The following is a 21,931-nucleotide window of genomic DNA, read 5'->3' as shown; positions in this document are numbered from 1 at the left end:
TGTTGGCAGTACAGGTCCGAATTGAGCGTTTGACCATAGGGTAGCAGCTCATAATAGATTATTCCTTGACAATCCCACCAAACACACAGCAGAACCTTCCTGGCCGTTAATGAGGACTTGGCCACCATTTGAGCCGCTTCAGCGGGCTTCGACCACGGCCGTTTGCGCTTCACGTTGTCGTAAGTGACTCACTTTTCATCGCCAGTCACCATCCGCTTCAGAAACGGGTCGATTTTGTTGCGATTCACGTGCGTCGATACGGTCAAAGGTGTTTTTTTGCGTCAATGTATGTGGCACCCATACAACGAGCTTCTTTGTGAATCCAAGCTTCTTCAAATGGTTAATAACGGTTTGATGACTTATCCCCAGCTCTTGGCCGATGCTACGGCTGCTACTATGCCGATCTTTCTCGGCTAATTCAGCGATTTTGTCGCAATTTTCGCCGACAGGCCTTCCGGAGCGTGGCGCATCTTCGACGACCTTTACACCAGAACGAAAACGTTGAAACCATCGTTGTGCGGTAGAAATGGAAACTGTATTGGGTCCATAAACTGCACAAATTTTATTGGCAGCTTGAGATGCATTTTTGCCTTTGTCATAGTAGTACTGTAAAATATGTCGGATTTTCTCTTTATTTTGCTCCATATTTGCGACACTATAACTCACGAACGACTTAACCAATATTATAGCGCGCAAAAATACCTTTCCAACAAGCTATAGTATGACTCGATACAATGAATACAACTAGAACTACGTGCTTACAACGACACCTCGCGGAAATACCGCAGGACTTTTTTGACAGCCTAATATTAATCCATTCCGTCCAGCACAAATCAGTTCAGCTGCACTCGTTCGTTCGCAAACAGTTCGCCCGCAAACACTCCATTCTCAAATAGTTCGTTCACAAACAGTTTATTCTCAATCAGTTCGCTCTCAAACAGTTAACTCGCAAACCGTATTTTCGGAATCAATTCAACACAAACCAACAAGGAAGATATACTCTGGAATGATTCGGCTTTTATTTAGTTCCATTCACATATGCCTCCCTAGCAGTCAATGGCACAATACGTAAACATAAACACTAAACAATAAAATAAGTACCTAGAGACATATTAATTATAATACTATCAAATCTTCACATTGATGAGTGTAAGTAGTCATTGTTGACCGCTATGTTTTACAAAATAGGAGTTACGTTTCTTTCACTCTCTCAACCTTTAACCGGTACAAGTTTAGCACATTTCCTGGTGCTTCCGTTTGGCGGAATTGATTGAATGCAGCAACGAGGAACTTTTGATTGAACGTGTTCTAAACTCAGGACTTTTGTTGCTGGGCACATCGAGCAGAGCATGGCAGTCGAGCAAGTTCCACGATCGTAATCGGCCGATCAGCAGAGCTGCTTTGTCGTTTGGCAGCTGGAGATCGTGGATCAGTGATATGAGGTCGCCGTTGTTCAAAAAGTGGGGCCTGTTGGATATGGTGCTCGTACTGGACACCACATTCGGGGATATTGACGGTACCGATACCGCCATCGGGGTTTTAGTTTGAGATTGAGCATAAGACGGTGTTCCATTTTTGTTGGAAGCGCGACTTGTCAGGACTGACGCTGGACTCCGTTCGATGGTTTTGTTCGTCGTTTCTTCGGGTTCATCGTCATCGATTTCGATAGTAATCGGTTCGTTCTGAAGAAGGGTATAGACTGGAATGAGGAAACATAGATTTAATGTGTGCTAGTTGTGTGATGCAAAAAAGATGAATAATATGGATCTGGTATCTAAGAATGAGAATTATTACAGAATATTCAATTAATTCTGTGTGCTTGGAAACTATATGTAATGCTAACATAGTTTTTTTTCTAAATTTTAACATTGTTTTATAAAGTAAGTCTTTGGTGTGACTATTAAACAACAACACAGACGATGAATTGAATTGTATACAATGTTATTACGGCTGCCACCGTGTGTGTAGAACTCGGTGTTATTATGAATATCACGATACTGTCACGTCACGGAGAAAAACAAGTATATTTGTCACTTGTGTTTTAGATGGTTAAAGCTAGTCACGCGGAATGGAGTAAGTTTATTTTCGGATTTATTTTGCTTTTTTGCTAACATTTTGAATCTTGTCTTACATTTTAAAAAAAAGATAAAAAACAGCAATTTATCCGCTTGGTGGCATTTTTAGAACGAAATCCTGACGTATCCAGAGGACGTAAATTTGTTTATTAGGATTCGAGAAATGCACTATGGGATGTAATTAGGGACTAAAAATTTAGCTCCCGTAGACCGATTGAAACATGGCGAAAGGCCTAATTTTGATTGTCCTAATTGAATAGATTTTTTTTGTTTCTATTTTATGGATTAGACTAACAGAGAGTTGCAACCCCATAAAATGGTAATGGAGGCCACTGGCCCAAAACGATCATTATGATTGATTATGTATAATATTGATTTGTTGATATTTTGAATATAAAATAATAACTCTAATTTTTTTCCAACATTGCAGAGCTGGTTTTTCTAATTCAAATATTCGCAATTGGTGGACCCGAATCAGGACGATAGTTTCATCGAATAAGGCCATTGATCTTTTGATTTTACGTTATAGATATTTTCAACGATATTGTTTTGAAGACATGAAATGAAAGAATATTTAAGTTTCAAATAAGGAAAAAATGAATCTATCATTGCAAAGCTTTTAAATTAATAATTTTTAAACTATTTTCTAGTTCTTTTTCCATAATATTGATATCCTCTGAAGAAAATCTGAATCATTATCTGCTTTTGGCAAATTCCTTGTAACTCATCAGATGTTATCAAATTATGCTTCTGACCGACGCTACTAACCAGTTTCTGTTTAAATAATTATATCAAACCTCATGTCCCGTATATTAAATTACACGAGAATGGGAACAATAAGAGGATTAAACTTCAGAATCCCATATGGGAGTAGCTCAGATTATACTGTTCATGAGATGGATAAATTCAGGTTTATTCTGAGATATACAAGATATTATTATTCATCAAAATCGTAGAAACGGTTCTTAAAAATGATTTTAACGTTGACCTATACTAAATACTTCTCACTATTGAAACGAGTAAGACAGAGCTGAGTACAAGAGTATGCGAGATATCGATTATTAAACTCATGATAGTCATGCTTTATCTCTAGAATTTATAGAAAGAGGAAATAAAATAACATTCCCTTATGTTCAGAAACTACATTATTCAAGAGCAACCTAGTATTCCTCCTCATCTTTGAACCAACGTTTGATTCAGCAAACTAACGCACCAAGCAAATGATTCATGGAATGAGTCCAAATAGTTGGCATTGGAATCATCGACGTATAATCGCAAACTTGTCATTCTAAAACATACGTTCAATTAAATGGAATATCATCTCATACACTTATTTATTTTACCTACATAACGTTCAAACGTCCGAAATTATGTAACCGATATAACGTTCAAACGCCCGAAATTATGCAACTGATATGTATCTTATAAACGGGAATGAACTCTTTCACTTCACGGAGTTTATTTTTACACGCAACTGTCCGTAACAATGATGATTGACACAAAAAGATTAAATGAAGTGTAAGTGACGTGAAAGCGTTTGTGACAGTGATGTTCATCATCAGGCCCATTGTATCTTTCGTTGCAAATATAGGTGTGAAAATATATATGGAAGAGCTTGTATGAATTTAAGAAAGTTTCTGGACTTATTAATAAAATTTTACAATCCATCATTTAATTTTCGCGAGTTCACACAACTGTTGCTGTTCTGCGAAAGGATTTTATATTATTTCTTTGGGAATGATATTTTGGGAGCATTTTAGATGTAATTTTGCTAACAGATATAGAAAAAACCGTGATCGGAATAAATCGCAGCAGAAAACAACTGAAACCGAAACAACCACTTAGAAAAAGTGTAGTAGGCTAGAAATATTGTGGCGCGGGAGAAACATCATGTGTATAAATGCCTCACATTTCTATTAGAAATTTATTCTCTCGTTTTCGTTTTTCGAAATTTATTCTTAGGTCATGGATGAAGACGAAGTCCCCATTTAGCGAGAATGAGGAATCGAGGCGGCCAAATCCGCCAAGATGACGCGATCCGAGTCCACCGCCGATCCTCCGTCGGAAGCGGCGGTGTCTCGTAGGCAAACCGGGCATCCACTGATTGATTTTTAGTCCAGTATTTTCAGTCCAGTATTTGTGAATTTAGCATAATTGACATTTCTAATTTTTCTCGATATATTACTTTTATGTTTTGAATTAGTCCATGATTCATCATTCTTTTGGTGTTGGTCAATCTTTAATCAGTCCATCGCCAAAGGAAATTTCATCCTCGCAAGCAATGGTGCGCAATGCAATTATCTATTATCGGAACGCCCTTAGGTTATAGTCTTTTTCGAGAACTTTCAGAACAAACTAATTCTAGAAGCATTCATGAAATAATTTCCGCTTTGAAACATCGAGGTTTTTTTTTCAATTATCATCAATGGATGTTCATGAGTACCAGATACATTGTAACATGAAAACTAACCGGTTTTTGTCAGCTTTGATTCATGCGACGCATTTTTTCCTCCAAATGAGTTAACGTTTAGCTGGTAACCATTTTGAAAAAAACAGGCAAATTCGTTGCAATTATACACCTGGTCAATGGGTAAATCATGAGTCTTGAAGTAATTGAAAAATTGTTTTTCGAAATTTTCCATTGCACAAACTTTAAAATTAAGATAAGAATCGCTGAACTTAAACGACGCATATACTATCAAAACCAAGTTTATAAGGTAAATTATTATTAAATTCAATTTTATTATCCAACAAAATGCCTTAGAGGGCGATACAGCGATTATATCGATCATGCAACTTTTCGACGCCATTTTTATAGTACCCTTTCGGTTTTTCCTCAAAATAGACCTCAGTTTCGGTAATCACTTCATCATCGGTCTTAGATTTCTTGTCAGCGAGCATTCTCTTCAGATCTGCGAACAGCAAAAAGTAGCTGGGCCAGACCTGGAGAATACGATGGATGCGGAAACAGTTCGAAACCCAATTCATGCAATTACAAGTTGCTAGAATTGGGCTTCAAAAGTTGCTTCGCTCTCAATGCTGTAACTCACGAACCAATCGACCGATTGCTGTCAAATTTTGACACGTATCCAATGAAAGATGGTGCTTTTTGATAGTCAAGTAGATTTCTGCAAGAGGCGCCATCTAGACGAACTTTTCAGCCGAACTGTTACAGCCGTTTACAGCTTGCTGTATTTTCCCTTAAAGTCAATATCGAATATCTACCATCAATTAATTTAAACATTCAAACAATGCTACCTTCAGCAGCATATTTAATTTTTCTCATAGTGCTCGATGGTTTCAAAGCATACAGTTTCACAAGTTAGCCCTTCCCCTTCAGCATTCTTGTGATTGTTGTATGTATGTATTATATTGATTGTTGTATGTTGTGTATACCGAGTTGATGAGCGATTTGTAATTTGCATTTTTCTCGTTAACTTTTATCGATTATTTGTCACTACACAACAATAAATCTATTACAAAAAAGTATTCCCGACTATCTCGAAGAGGAATTTCAACAGTTGATTAGATAATATACTTTACGATTGTCTCTTCCATGGCTCAACCTGGGAAACGGCATAGGTCGTACATCTCATTTCACACAATCGAAAAGGAAGTTGCTCAGAATTGTTCATAGTTTTTATTCTGAGCTTATGAAAATAATATGCTTTCAAGCTTTCAAAGAAATATGTGGTATACGCTACAAATCTAACAGTAAGAATGTTTCCATGAATACGGCTTATCACGATAGGCGGCATGAATGCTCAAAAATATTTTTTTCTGCTTAAGTTTCATTTTTTGTTCAATAATTTAACGGCAGATTGAATTTTTCATATAACTTCTCATTTTTCCAAAAACGTGATAAAAGTGAAACATAAAGTGATAAATTCGAGTGATAAAAATGCGCAGTGATATAATCGAGACGTTACTGTATTATGAAAATCGAAATAAAAAAATACAAAAAATCGAAAAATCAAAAATCTCTCGATCAAAAATTGGGCATTCCAAAAAAAAATGGAAAAGTTTGAAATTTTGAAAAATTGTAAATCAATAATTTGAAAAATAAAAAAATAAACCATCGTGAAACGAAATGTCAAAACAGTGAAAATTTGGATAGAAAAATCGATAAATTGATAAATCTGAATTCAAAATTTAGAAAAACCGAAAAATCAATCAATTAGGATGTAAAAAAAATATTAAAAAATCGAAATCGAAAAAATAGAGATCTGAAGAAAATGGGGAAGCGAGAATTCGAGAAATAATAAATGCTAAATTTTCGGTTGAATTTGACAATCTATGAATAAAAAAAACGAAAATTTTTAAATTTTGTAAAAGTGTGAAATAAAAATATTCAAATGAATCGAAAAATAAAAAATCCTAAAAGAAAATCGGGGTTTCGAAAAAAAATCTAAATTTTAAACTTAAAAAAATAGAAATGTTTCTTTAAAAAATCAGGGATCCGACACAATTGAAAAATTGAAGCATCGAGGATTCGAGAATTCGATAAATCTAAAAATATAAAAGCGAAATTTTCGGTGGAAAATCAATAAATAAATAAAAATCAAAGAGTTGAGAAAAAACAAAAATTTTAAAATTTGAAAAAATATGAAATCAAAAAAATTCAAAAAAAATAAAAAATCAGAGATTCGAAAAAAGTAAAAAATTCTAAATTTGAAAAAAATAGAAAAACCCAAAAAATTAAAGATTCGAAAAATTAAAAAATCAGAAATTATAATAATCGGAGAATCGAAAAAAATCGGAGATCCGAAATAAAAGTTTTTCATGATTCAATTCTTTTATTTCACAAATTTCTAAATTTTTAATATCTTGATTTCTCGAATTTGCAAATTTTAGATTTTTATATGACTTTTTTTATATGATTTTTCATGTCGTTCGAATTTTCGATTCTTGATTATTTCGTATCGAAAAAGCAGAACTTTTTGGAAACTCCGATTTTTTTATTCTTCTATGCTTACTGTTCGCGACGAACGCGACCCGAGTCACCAGCAGGCGTACAGGGGGAGAACGATGATGCAATCGGCAGAAACGAAAATGCAATCGGCTGCACTCGTCGATGCAATCGTACTCACACATACTGAGAAGTGTAGTTTTAAGTTTTCTTTTCCTTTATTCTGTTAGTGTGTAAGGATGTGTAGATTTAAGTTTTTCTTCATTCTGTTTGTGACAATTAAAGGAGTAGGATCTTAAATTGAAATTGCCTTATTTTGAAGAAGTGTACCAGTGAAGCAGCAGCAGTAAAATCCAATCTGGTCAACAGGGCGACCAACGTTATTTCCATCCTCCGTTGTCTTGTGAGTCACCGGGCGACAAACAAGCAACGAACGTGTTCGATCCTGTCGTCCTTTTCTCAGCATCGTGTTGTGCAACGGTTAATGGTGTGTTTTAGCCGCTGAAATTTCTCTGCTGGTACTGCTGTGTGCCGCTGAGGGTGAATTATTTCGTGTTGTTTTACGGCGAATGTGCGCCGTGGTCCTTCGACGAGTCAGAGCAAGCTGCGATCTGAGTGTGCGATCGTCAGCCACTTTGTGTTGTGTTGAGACACTTACTTTCTTTTTAATTTGAAGTTTTTTAGATTTCTCATTTTGAAAAAAACTGTTGGATCTTAGATTTTTCGATTTCTCAATTTTTCTTATTTCTCATTTTTTTGAAATTTCGGGTTTTTGATTTCTTAATTTTTTTATTTTGATTTATCGATTTATCGATTTTTCAATCGTTTTTTTTTAATTGTTCGATTCTTTGAATTCTTCATTCCTTGATTCCCCGATTTTTGATTTTTTGTTTCTGGGATTATTCAAATAACATGAGACATTTATGCAAACAGTAGTTCTGATACTTATAAACAATCTTTTCTATCACACCAAAGCGTTACATAGGCTAAATTCTGCTGTTATGATTTTTGCCCCACTTTCCTATGCATTCAACGCACTGTGCGTTGTCTTGTGTGAGTGAAAAATTTGTTCGATACTGAGTACCGTTATCTATTTCTCATTGGAGCGCCGTATTGATTCGTAAACAGGATCACTAGGCATGAAGCTTCGTTTAAGAAAAGCATAAATTGATACTTGGTTGAGTAAAATATAAGATTAGCATGGTTTCTTGCAGTGGTGGCTGAGAACAGACAAACGACCACAAAGAGTTAAGACATCATCGTCATAATCACAAAAACACCACGACGAATGAACGTTGGACGAAACAAATCAAAAAAGGCAGAAAAAAGTCAAAAGGAAGTGAGAAAGACTTGAGAAATTGTATGAAAATAAAATGAAAACTCAACAGAATCCAACGAAAATCGAAACTAGCAACACCGAAAATCGAAAAAAAATCACCGAAAAATACAAAAATCAAAAATTAGGAAAATCGGAGATCTTAAAAATCGAAAAATTGAGAAATCGAAATCGAAGAGATCGGCAGTTCGGAAATCAATCAAGATTTCGAAAAATTAACAAGCGAAGTATTCGATAGAAACATCGATAAAAAAAATCGGAGATTCAAAAAAAACAGAAAATTCAGAATTCTTGAAATTCTAAAAATCAAAAAATAAAAAAAATCAAAAATTCAAAAATGGAAAAATTAAAAAAAGTCTAATTTTTATTGGAAATCGGAGATTCTAAAAGTGGAAAGTAAGCTAGAGTGGAAAGAAAAAAAAAATCGAAAAAAAGATCAAAATCGAAAAATTAAAAAAAAATTAAAAAACCAGAAATCTAAAAATAAAGAAAACGAAAATTTCGATTGAAACATTGATAAAACAAAAAATCTGAAATTCTAAAACAATCGAAAAATCAATAAATCAAAACATTCTATATTTAAAAAAAAGAAATCCATAAACTAGAAATAAAAAAAAAGTTATCTCTTTTGTTTATTTTAGGCTCATTAGCATTTTAACTGTAACAGAGCCGAATCTATAATTAGCACATTACGCAGTAGCCATTTAGGCGTAAGAGTATTTCGTCTGTTCTTCCATCATCCAGTTAGACCACCGGACAGCTGAGACAGTTAATATGATCATTGTTGAGTTATTAATAGAACAGCAGCCCGATGTGTATTGCAGAGCAGAGCAGTTGAAATCAAAAATTAAAAATTAAAAACAAAACAAAATCAAAAAATCCAAAATTTAAAAAAAAACAGATTCTTAAAAAAAATCGAAAAATTTGAGCTTGAGCTTGAGCTTGGGTAGACTGTACACTTCGTAGTTGCTCTACGTGATTGACCTGAACCAGCCAAATTGCACAAAGAACACACAGAATGACGCTTGAGACTAGCAAATCATTCTCGTTGTGCAATTTTCGGTTATTCGAGCTTTAAATAGTCAATAACGACACCGGCCACGTCCTCACAGTCACCAGGGGAAGGGAAGGAATGTTAGTATGATAATCGCCGCCCGAAGACCAGAAGGGTCGCCTCTATAGCGTGGTTCCCTAGCGATTATCATGGAAGGGATAGTTGTTAGTGGGAAGAGGTAAGAATCAGGATTCACTGTGGTAAGTGATATGATTATGAAAACTATTAAACAATCGACGAAACAAAATTCCAAAGATCTTATGAGTCAGAACACGCGTGAGAACTCAAACCCAATAAATGCAGCGATATATTCCATTATTAGACACGCGTATTCTACATCGAACTCTAATTGCGATGCTGGAGATTTAACTTTGGAAAACCTGAGAAAGTAACCGAGAAAATTCCTTTACAGCCAATCGAATCGACAATACATTCTTATTAATTATTTATCGCGCCTACTTTGTATCGAACTCCAACCACAACGGTGAAAAATGTAACATCATATTTTCCGTTACCATTCGCGAGTGATCATTTTAAAATTTTGATCACGACGGCGGAGAGTTATTTGTGGGAAACCTGAGAAGGTAACCGAGAGAACACCTTCAAACCAATCGTATCCGCGATATATATTTTGCAGGTACCCTTTAAAGAACTCCAATCGCTACGGCGGAATAATACATTAACATCTACATAGACACACCAACTGAAAATACAGATCAAACACTCACAATTATCAAAATAATATAGAAACTTGTTACTTCCATGATTTCCGGTGTCATTTAGGCGCAACGCTACATTACTTTGGCGATATTTGAACTACAACTAAATTTTTTAAATTATTTCAATTTGTACGGTCGTTTTAGAACCACTCTCCCCTACACATAAACACGCTCTTCGAAAATGCAAATTTACGAAACCGACACTTTCTATTTCTCTCATTTTGCACATAACAAAGAAGCAGACGGCAAACTCGAACGCATTGAAACCGGTCAAATACGAAACGTATACTCACACCACTAGTTAACGTATATGCTAAGAACCCACACGCTGGCAAAATTATACAAAAATGCTCAATTCAGTCATAGAAACAGCTGTGATTTTAAAACCTGCGAATCACTCAAGCCCGTTTTATTTACGCTCTCTGAATAGAGATATACCAATACATCAACAGAATCGAAATCCAATTAGATTCGAACGCGGCCGAACTACTACATATGCGGGAATGAAAATTTTACACCGTTCACTACAATTCAAATTTTCGATAATTGTTAGAAGTAGTAGGCGTTCAGACCGAAGATTCAAACACAGCAACCATGTAATAAATTAGGAAATAAAAATTTTTCACTTCTGTTTCAACCACTGGAGAGAGTAGTACGTTTTACTGCCTAATCTAATAGGTTGTGAGCCCAGTTATTCTTCAAGATTTTTTCGCAAGATGTCTACCGGAGCTGGTGATGGTCAAGCGATCCCGCAACAAGTCCAGCAGAACCTTTCAAGTCTTCCGCCGATCGAGCGTCTGAGCGGCCGAGAGAATTGGCCAACGTGGAAATTCGCGGTGGAGACGTACCTGGAGCTGGAGGAGCTGTGGGAAGCCGTGAAGCCGATTCCGAACGCGGACGGAACGCTGCCAGCGGTGGACCAGCGGAAGTGCAGAAGAGCACGAGCGAAAATCATTTTGCTCTTGGATCCCGTCAATTACATTCACGTGAAGGACGCACCGACGGCCCGTGAGGTATGGGCGAAGCTTGAAGCAGCTTTCGAGGACACCGGACTTACCCGCCGCGTGGGACTGCTCAGGAAGCTCATCACCACAACCCTCTCGTCGTGCGTCACGGTGGACAGGTATGTAACGGAGATCATTTCCACCGCTCATAGCCTTCGGGGAGTTGGTTTCGACATTTCCGAGGAGTGGGTCGGTTCCCTACTGCTTGCGGGCCTTCCGGAGGAGTACAAGCCAATGATCATGGCGCTGGAAAATTCCGGCACCCCGATCATCGGCGATAGCATCAAGACGAAGCTGCTCCAGGAAGTCCAATTTTCCAAGGACCAGACGGCGTTCGTTGGACGAAAACCGTTTCCATCAAAACCGAAGCAAGGTGCAGCCGAAGGACGGTCAGCTGAGCAGCCAAAAGGTTCAAAATGCAAGCGTTGTCATCGATACGGACACATCGCCAGGGAGTGCCATGTGAAAAACGAGACGAAAAAAGGGTCGGCGTTTTGCACGGTACTAACAACCAGCGATTACCATAGCAACGATGGCTGGGTGTTTGATTCGGGAGCATCAGACCACTTCACCAAGGATCGAAGCCTGCTACATGGTGAAAAACCGGCGAGTGGCGTTGTCATGGCAGCCGACAAACAAATGATGAAGTTTGTTTCCACGGGTGTCGTCAAGCTTTCAGCTAAGTGCAGTCCTGAGAGTCCCCCCATCGACGTGAACGATGTTAAGTTCATTCCAACGATGTCCAACAATCTTCTGTCGGTGAGTCAGATCGTTCGCCATGGTCACGAGGTGCGGTTCAGCACCCAAGGCGTGAAGGTGGTTGATCCGGATGGTGAGGTGATAGCTACCGGGATACATGACTTGAAGAGTGGATTGTTCCGATTCGAAGAGGGTGACGAGCAGAGCGCGTTGTCGCTCGCATCCACGGCAGCCGATTTGAACGTTTGGCACAGGAGAATGGGTCATATCAACGTCCATAGCCTGAAGCTACTGAAGAATGGGCTAGCCACCGGGATGGAGTTCAAGGAAACGAAAATGGACAACTGTACAGTATGTGCCATGGGTAAGCAAACCCGTCTACCATTTCCGAAGAACGGTCATCGTGCCAATGGCGTCCTGGAGCTTGTCCACACGGACATATGCGGACCGATGGAAGAAGAGTCAATCGGCGGAAGCCGGTATTACGTGTCGTTCGTGGACGACTGGACACGGCGGATATTCATCTATTTCCTGGAGACGAAATCCGAAGCTGAGGTCCTATATGCATTCAACCAGTTCCGAGCCCTAGCTGAGAGACAGACCGGGTTCAAGCTAAAAGTTCTTCGCAGCGACAATGGTAAGGAGTATACTAACCGATCGTTTCAGAAACGCCTTGCCGATGCAGGGATTGTACACCAAACGTCCACCGAGTACTCTCCTGAACAAAATGGGTTGGCCGAGCGAGTCAACAGAACCGTCGTTGAGCGAGCTAGGTGCATGCTGTTCGAGGCGAAACTACCGAAGTCGTTCTGGGCGGAAGCGGTAGCAGCTTCGACGTACGTCATCAACCGTTCCCCTACCAAAGGTCACAAGCTGACACCGGAGGAGGCCTGGTCCGGTCGCAAGCCTGATCTTTCCCATGTTCGTGTATTCGGCTCGAAGGCGATGTCGCACGTTCCGAAGCAAAAGCGGAAGAAGTGGGACGTAAAATCGAAGGAGTGCATCCTAGTCGGTTTCGATGAGCAGACCAAGGCATACCGGTTGTACGATTCGGTGAAGAAGAATGTCTTCAAGAGTCGGGATGTAGTTTTCCTCAACGAGTCACCCCAAGTCGAGACGCAACCTGCAGCTACGAGCGGACAGCAACTTCAAGTCCGGAATTTCGTGAGTCTCGATTTCCTTGACGACGTTCCGGAAGCAAGACCGGTGGAACCAACCGAGCCGGATGTTGAAAAACCAGCCGAGACTGACGATCATAAGACAACCGATGAAGAGTCGTCGGATCCCAAGGAGTCATCGGATTCCGAGGAGGATTTCTTTTCGCAAGTTGATACAAGCGCTGGCGAATCATCCGATGAAACCGTTTTTGACGTGACAATTCCGGCGCTCCCTCCACGACAATCTTCAAATCCACCCGAGTCACAGGTGTTGAGGCGCAGTGATCGGGAGCGCGCGATTCCAGGCAAGTACCATGACTTTGTCTTCACGAACAAAAACTTTCCGTTCCACAATTCCCCAGTTCCACAAAACGAAGCTGGATCGAATGCCGCCCAGCAAGGCCTCACGGTGAGCAAGCGACGGGCGACGAGGAAGACCGGCGATCCTCAAACTCCGGCGGAAGCGTTACGAAGTGATGAGGCGTTCCAGTGGCAAGCCGCCATGGACGAAGAATTTCGGGCGCTGTTGGAGAACCAAACGTGGGAACTGGTGCAACTACCGCCAGGCAAGAAGGCTGTCGGATGCAAGTGGCTATTCAAGACCAAGCGGGACGAGAAAGGAAACGTGGTACGGCACAAGGCGAGAATCGTTGTACAAGGCTTCACCCAGAAGTACGGCACCGATTATGATGAGGTCTTCGCACCGGTGGCAAAGCAGACAACCTTCCGAGCTCTGCTTTCCATGGCAAGCCGTAGGGGATCCATCGTCAAGCATGTCGACGTCAAGACCGCATATTTGAACGGAACACTCGAAGAAACCGTTTACATGCGGCAACCGGAAGGGTACACGACGGGTGATGAGCGAACCGTCTGCCTTTTGAGGAGGAGTTTGTACGGCCTGAAGCAATCAGCGCGCGTATGGAACCGGAAAGTGGATTCCGTTTTCAAGGCCATGGGATTCCAGCCAACGAAGTTGGATCCATGCTTGTACGTGCAACTGAAGAATGGTACGTGGTCGTATATCCTCATCTACGTTGATGATATGATCGTCGTGACGCAGACGGAAAAGGAATTCAACGGTATCTTCCAGAGTTACCAATCCCATTTCAACGTGACGAATTTGGGAGACGTTCGTCATTTCCTTGGAATGGAGGTGGAACGAAGTGCGTCCGGATTCAAGATCAACCAGACCTCGTACATCCGGAAATTGGCACAACGTTTTGGCTTGGACAAGGCGAAACCATCGAAAATTCCTATCGACATTAGCTAACTACAGCAGAAGGAGGAGATGGATCAGTTACCCAATAACCACGATTATTTGAGTCTGATCGGTGGTCTCCTGTACGTAGCAGTGCACACACGGCCGGACATTGCGGTGAGTGTCTCGATATTGGCGCAGAAGTCCAGCTGCCCTAACGGCCAGGATTGGACTAAAGCCAAGAGGATCCTGCGCTACTTGAATTCCACCAGTGACCACAAGCTGCAGCTAGGTTCATCGACCGGTGGATTGAAGATGTTTGTGGATGCGGACTGGGCCGGAGATTCTCGCGACAGGAAGTCGAACTCCGGTATCCTCATCATGTTCGGAGGTGGACCAATTGCGTGGGGTTCGCGGAAGCAAACGTGCGTTGCACTAAGTTCGACTGAAGCGGAGTTCGTGGCGCTTGCTGAAGGCTGCCAGGAGCTCGTCTGGACCAAACGTTTGATGGAGGAAATCGGCGTAGGCATCGATGGTCCCATTACTGTATTTGAGGACAACCAAAGTTGCATAAAGTTGGTGGAAGGCGACCGAATCGAACGACGCAGCAAGCACATCGACACCAAGTTCTTCTTCGTTCGCGACCTGCAAGAGAAGGAGATCATTAAAATAGAGTATTGTCCAACGGAGTCCATGTTGGCCGACGTTCTCACGAAGCCACTTCAACGACTTCGACTGGAAAAACTACGCTGTGAAGTAGGAATTCGTCCGGATCTGATCGAGGAGGAGTGTTAGAAGTAGTAGGCGTTCAGACCGAAGATTCAAACACAGCAACCATGTAATAAATTAGGAAATAAAAATTTTTCACTTCTGTTTCAACCACTGGAGAGAGTAGTACGTTTTACTGCCTAATCTAATAATAATTATCAAGCGAGCCTAAATAAATTTCACTAAATTACGAATCCACAAGGCAGGGAATATTTTTATCATGATCTTCTCAAAGCAAATATAATGTTGAATAAACATTGACAATCGCGAAAAGAAGACAGAGTACAACAAGGTCGTCTGGTCTGAACGGCTGCTCAGCTCCACTTATATAAAAAAAAAGGTATTGAAAGGAAAAATCCTAAAATAAATTATCTTGATATGCTCGATCCCATTACTTGCGATAATATCATTACTGCACACACTGCACACTCTTCATTAGGTTGAAATCAAGGAACACAAACACACATGGAATCAAAGCATGGTTCGTAAGTTGTAAATGAGGGAGGACAGATATGGTTTGTGATCGTAACATTTATTTCACCATCGCTATCCTCATTGCGCCCAGCGACTAAAATATATTTTTATTTCACATATGAATTTAAAAATCACGTAATGGTGATAAAATCACTGAAGGAATCAAATACAATTCAACCGCTCTTCTGGCAGCCACCGAGAGTTTTCTGCACCTCACTCACACACTCACACTTATAGTGGGCATCGTTAAATGAAATGAGCAACGAAAATAAACACGACCGAACGTGGGCATTTTCAAAATGATAAAATTAAATTAAAATTAACTGATACACTATAATATTCTAGAAATTTCGCCACCACAGCACTGTATATTTTGAAACGAACACAACTGCGAACACAAATTTAACTTTGCAAAAACGGACGAAGCAAAATCATATCTATTCATGTTCAGCGTCTCGTCAACAAAATAAAAGTGTTCAAAAAGTGAATAACTGAATCCATTTTATTCGTTACGGGAATTCCAGCAAACTCCAGATGATTCATTTGGAATTTCTATCACACTTTCTCGTATCATTAAAAAACTAAAAAAAAAAGAACAGAAGCACAATAATTGAAAAAAATAACAGAGCGCGAACGGACACGTCTGTCTTGCACCGCTGCTAAACCCGAACTCTCGAAAAAAAATCGAAAAATTTGAAAGTTAAAAAAAATCGAGAAATTCGAAAAAAAAAGAAAATTCAACACATCAAAAAATAAATTAAAGATCCAAAAAAATCAAATCCGGAAAATAAAAATCGGAGATCTGGTAAAATTCAGAATCGGAAAATCAAAGAGATTCGAGGTAAAAAAAAATCATCGGAAAAAATCGTACAATTAAAACAATTTAAAAAATCGAGAAATCGAGGGTTCAAGAAATCTAAAAATCAAAAAAGCGAAAATTTCGATTGAAACATCAATTAAACAAAAAAATCCGAAATTTGAAAGAAAAATCGAAAAGTTAATAAACCAAAACATTCGATATTTCATAAAAAATAGAAAATCCAAAAACCAGAAAAGTAAAAAAAACCGAAAAATTCAAAAAATTATAAAACCAAAAATCAAATATTAGAAAAATCGGAGAATCGAAAAAATCGAAAAATTAATAAACTGAAAAATTTGAAATTAAAAAAAATTAAAATTCAAGACATTAAAAAACCTCAAAATAAAAAAAAAATTAAAAATTGGAAAAAAAACAAAAATTAGATAAATTTGAGATCTAAAAAGATCGAAATCGGAAAATAAAAAATAGGATATCTGAAAAAATTGAAAAATGGAAAATCAAAAAGTCGAAAATTTCAAACAAGGAAAAATAAAAAAAAAACGATGGATCCAAAAATTTAAAATTGCAAATTAGAAAAATCGAAGATCCCAAAAAATTAAAAATCAGAAAATTAATAAAAATCGAGATCGAAAAATTGAGAAAACGAGAAACCGAATAATGAAAAAGCGGAATTTTCGATTGAATAAAATGAAAATTCGAAAAATTGAGAAACCGAAAATCGGAAATACGAGAAATAAGGAAAACGAAAAATTAAAAGGCGAAATATTGCAAGATCTATAAATAAAAAACCCGAGGTTCGAAAAATTCAAAAAATCCAAAAATAAAAAGCGTAATTTTTTTCATTGAATTTTTTTTAAATTCTAAAAATGGAAAAATCTAAAAGTCGAAAAGATTGAAGATAATCGGAGATAAAAAAAATGAAGATGAAAAAAAATAAAAAGTGAAAAAATAGAAAAACTTGAAATCGAAAATTAAAAAAAAAAATTAAAAACCGAAAATTTTAAAGTGAAAAATTTAAAGAAGTCAAATATTAAAAAATCAAAAATTAAAAAAATCGGAGATCTAAAAAAAATCAAAACAAAACAAAAAATTAAAGATCCAACAAAAAATAAAAAAAAATTAAAAATTAAATCTAAAATTTTCAAATTTGTTTTTTTTATTTTTCGATTTTTCAAATTTCTCATGTTCTTATTTTTTTAAAATTTTGAAGTTAAAAAATCCACATCTCTAAAAATCGAAAAATCAAAAAATAAATCGAAAAAACGAAATATCGAAAATCGAATTCGAAATTAAAAAAATTAAAAAAAGAAATTGTGATTTAAAAAAATCGATATTTCAAATTTAGAGTTTTTGGATTTTTATCGAACTTCTGATTTTTTTAAATAAAAAATATGGCTTTTTTCGATGTTTTATTTTCGATTTTTGAATTTGTTGGTTTCCAGACTTTTTTCAATTCTTCGATTTTTTGATTTTCTGAATTTTTGAATTTTCAATTTATTAATTTTTTGAATGATAGATTTTTGATCTTAGTTTTACAGAATTTCAAGTTTTTCGATTTTTATCGAGCCTTCGATTTTTTTTTATAATTCCACTCAAAAATAATGTCGCTGCTGAATCTCCCTTTAGAGGTGTGTTTATGGAATGTTCTGAAACAAAGCCGAGATTGCTTAGCTTCAAAAAAAACCATAAATGGAGTTCAATGTTTCAATACCTAAAAAATCAACTTACATGGTATCTGCGGCTCCAGCTGAGATCGTTTATCCAGCATTGCAATTTTGTCGTTATGATTCAAATGTTGCTGATGCTGCAATTGATGATGGTGATGGTTCGGTTGTTTTTGATGCTGTTGGATCATTTGCACAACATTGGGCGGACATAAATTCTTTAGTTGTGCATCGGATTTCACCTTTAGTTGACGTTGTTGCTTCACGCTCGCAGGTGGACGAGGTGGTGGGGGTTTTGAGGTTTCGAATATTGGCTGTTGCATCTGCTGCGTCAGTTGTTTTTGTGGTTCCAATAAAGTTGAGGGAATATGCTGTTTCAACTGTGAGGCGGCGTCTATCTTTACCTTCTTTACACTCACTGTCCAGTTGGAAGATGCTGGTATCTTCTGGCGATCTGGTTTTTTCACCACTATCGGCATGTTTGTGGGGGATGTATTCGTTGGAGTAATCGCTCCAGCGGAAGAGTCTACATCACACGGAGTTGGTCTTCTCGCCGATGGGATGCTGTCCGGATAATGGGCGAACTTCTTCTTTCCATCGCCTATCATCTTCGTTATGCAAAAATAGCAATCGTTGATGTGATTGCTCGGTGCCTTCCATATCATAGGCGTCGAGAAGGGAAGTGGAGGTTTAGGATATTGACCGGATTTCCACCGCAGCAAACCCTGATTGCAATCGTTGCACACCGATGCTGGCCCATGGACATAATCTTCTTTCAGGGTGCGGGTGGTGAAGTATGCCTCGTATGCTTCCATGATGGGAATGGTCATGATTGATCTCTTATGATGGGACGGTGTGTAGCAGCCGCACACAAAGCAAAACAGGTTTTTCGGATTGACACAAGAGGACTTAATTGAGACAAACATTTTGGATGCTTTCAGTCGCGTAATCCCACGGGATAAATGCTAGAACCGGGCGTTTGATTACTCTAGATACTATCACTATACCAGCACTGACAAATATTAAACATGCACTCGATAAATTTGCACAGAATTTTATCTCACAAACATGCCATACGCACTTCGACTAACATTTTTTTTCTTCTCAGAATAAAATTTGCTTCTTCTTCACTAGAGTGTTTAGTAGCAAACTGCTATCCCTCCGCTAACGCAGCACAGAACTCACAGTATCTCATTGACGTTTTATCCCATTCTGTTTACGGTAGGGAAGATCGGCACATCATCCACACACCTCCAGAATGTTCGTGGTGTGTTCTCTCGCATCCCGCACTATTTTCGGCTAGAATAGTACATATTACATTCCATTTTCGTTAGTAGTTGTGTTCCACACAGGAGGCAACCACTTCATCCTGCAGAAAGCGTGCAAATGTTTCATGTGGGAAAACCATCATATAGAAGGGGGAAGAAACAAAGAGACACAAAAGGGTCTTCTACCTGCGTTTGCGAGACCGTGACACTCGGTCCTGTTTACAATTCCCCGCGACCTAGACCCTTGTTTTCATTGCTAGAACGCAACACACTTGATGCCGGGAGATGCGATAAGTAGATGACGACTTGATCTCTCACTATTTCTCTCTAATTCTCATTACTCGTTGTTTACCTATTCTCTCTGTGTGTGTGTTTTGCAATTTGGGAGAGAGAGTAAATGAGAGCAATGCAAAGGCAAACGACCCGGTGAAATGCTTTGCGTTTAGTGCACATAAGCAAGCAGGTTTTGAACTCAAGACTCGTACACATGTGTGTGTGTATGCATAGTTGTATGCAAACATAACTAAATACTTATCGACATTTGAAGAGCGCGCGCACTTTGTTCTGCATCTTTGGTCGGGTTTTCTGAAATGATTTAGTAAGGCTTATGTACATTTCACACCTGTGATGCCTGCCCTCCGATGACAATCCATTTTTTGAATACATCTTTTCTCTAAAAGATGGCATTAAACCTTTGCGGTCAGAATTATTTTTACTTGAAGAAGCAGTAGTGTATAACTTTGTGAGATTATATGCGGAATATTTATAACTTGTGATATTATGAAAGATGAAAAAAATCATTTTTATATAAACTACAGAAAAGGATACACTAAACAATGTGTTTTAATGTGTTATTTCAATATACTTTTAATGTGTTTTTACTATGTGTTATTACTATATACTGTGAAGACTTTTGATTTTGTGAAGACATTATGAAATATCTCATTACAGTATGAGGGTTTCTGAAAGATATTGTTTCCATAAAATTCTAACTATTGGCCGAAAATATCGTCAAAAGAAGTAGGGCTTTTGTCTCAGTCTCATTCGCTGGCTTTTTATATCAATGTCACTAGTTTACTTTTGTTCTTAGTAATCAAGGGAGACTTTTGCCTCGGGGTTATTCACTTGCTTTTTCAAACTTTTTCAAGCAAAAGATCCACAAACATATAGAATGGATTCAACAACAAAGCGACTTTTACTTCAAATGTTCTCTAGAATTCAATTTTTCAAGCGGTCTGAATGCGTATTGTCTCTAGAAGACATTAGTTCATTTGCGCTGGAGAATTCTTATTATTTTGGGCCTATACTATACAATAGATTAACCTAGATCTTTCAAATGATCACTTCACAAATCGAAAGTTTTCCGGTTACATACAGTAATTAGTTTTATGGATATGGTTTGAGTTACAACCAAAACTTCAAAGCTGAAATAAACAAATTGAGTTATTACAGTTTCGTTTTTGTGGAAGAACTCAATTAACGGTTTACCAAGTTTATCAATTGTCAAATTCCATTGATTGTCTTGCATTGCTTTCTTCAGAAATTCAAATAGCTTACACTTAAAGAATGCAAATGGGTTCAGTAATCTTAGACACAAAGGGGGCACTTGATTCAGTTTCGATAGAGGTCCTGTCAGACAAATGACACTCTTATGGTCTTTCGCCTCTATTCAAAAACTTGTTATATGACTTGCTTTGCGAGAAACATTTAAATTTTTCTCACGGAGGTTCGGCAGTAAGTCGAGTCTCTTACATGGGCCTCCCTCAACTTCTATGTAAGTGACATCGACAATTGCCTCACACAAAATTGCAGCCTAAGACAACTTGCAGATGATGGAGTGGTGCATGTCGTAGGCTCAAAAGAATCCGACCTGCAATGACCCCTGCAGAATACATTGAACGATTTTGCAACCTGAACCTTTGGGCTAGGGATTGAGATCTCCACGGAGACAACCGAGATGGTCGTCTTTTATAGGGAGCATAGACCAGCGAAACCAAAGCATGAACTTTTGGGTAAACCGATCACTTATCCCATGTCATTCAAGTATCTTGTGGTCCGGTTCGACTCCAAATGTACTTGGAGGTACCATATTGAGTATCTGAGTGAAAAAAGTCAACAAGAATAAACTTTCTCCGTACAATTACCGGCACCTGGTAGGGAGTCCATTCAGAAGATCTTATAATGTTGTACCGAACAACTATTCTGTCAATGATGGAGTATGGTATTTTTATACTCTAACATAAATAACGGAATAGATTTTTTCCTGTTATTTACCTACTGAAAGTAAGCAACTGAATGTAATTCATGAAAGTATAAAGGATATATAAAAACGTGTTAATCGACTGTGGTTTCGTTCATAAACCATCACAACATACCATAACTGTATGCTCGAGACAAACATATTTTGACATTTCATGCAGTGCTTTTTGTTTTTTTTTTTTGAAGAGCAGAATTATAACGACCTTCTAGATTAGCTATACTAAACATACGGTCTGGAGGGCTCTTCTCCACCCGTTTTCAGTTTATTGAGTTTAAACAAGCTATTTCACTGCATTCACGATGCATCAGTCATCTTGCTAGGGACTAGGCGGCAGCGAGGTTTTCCAAATAGTTGAAAGTTTAGTTTGATTTCTAAAACCTAGGAGCGAATGAACTGATAAGTCCCTATAATTCAAACAAGCGCACACATTATCATGCCGGGGCTCGGGTTCGATTCCCGCTCTGACCGAGAACCTTATTTTTCCGTATTCTAGAGCTTGCCACTTAAAATACATTAAGGGCGTGTT

At 38.2% G+C, this 21,931-nt stretch overlaps 1 protein-coding gene across 2 annotated transcripts; it reads right to left on the bottom strand.

Annotated features, from left to right (window-relative positions):
• Window positions 1–986: 986 nt before the first annotated feature.
• On the bottom strand, window positions 987–19,451 carry LOC129770472 (uncharacterized). Of its 2 annotated transcripts, XM_055773322.1 has the most exons (3): window positions 19,332–19,451; window positions 17,942–19,246; window positions 987–1,699 (listed from the first exon to the last, which is right to left on the bottom strand). In XM_055773322.1, exons 2-3 carry the CDS (start codon window positions 18,801–18,803, stop codon window positions 1,233–1,235), a joined length of 1,329 nt encoding a protein of 442 aa, XP_055629297.1. In that variant the 5' UTR covers window positions 18,804–19,246; window positions 19,332–19,451; the 3' UTR covers window positions 987–1,232. The 2 variants fall into 2 exon arrangements, with proteins under 2 accessions (XP_055629297.1, XP_055629296.1); XM_055773321.1 differs by having other exon boundaries at window positions 17,942–19,428.
• Between the last annotated feature and the right edge of the window lie 2,480 nt (window positions 19,452–21,931).

The sequence above is a fragment of the Toxorhynchites rutilus genome, chromosome 2 (genome assembly GCF_029784135.1).
Source record: "Toxorhynchites rutilus septentrionalis strain SRP chromosome 2, ASM2978413v1, whole genome shotgun sequence".
Lineage (NCBI taxonomy): Eukaryota > Metazoa > Arthropoda > Insecta > Diptera > Culicidae > Toxorhynchites > Toxorhynchites rutilus.
Note: the sequence above shows the minus strand (reverse complement) of the source record. Positions and strands in the feature narration are given on the sequence as shown.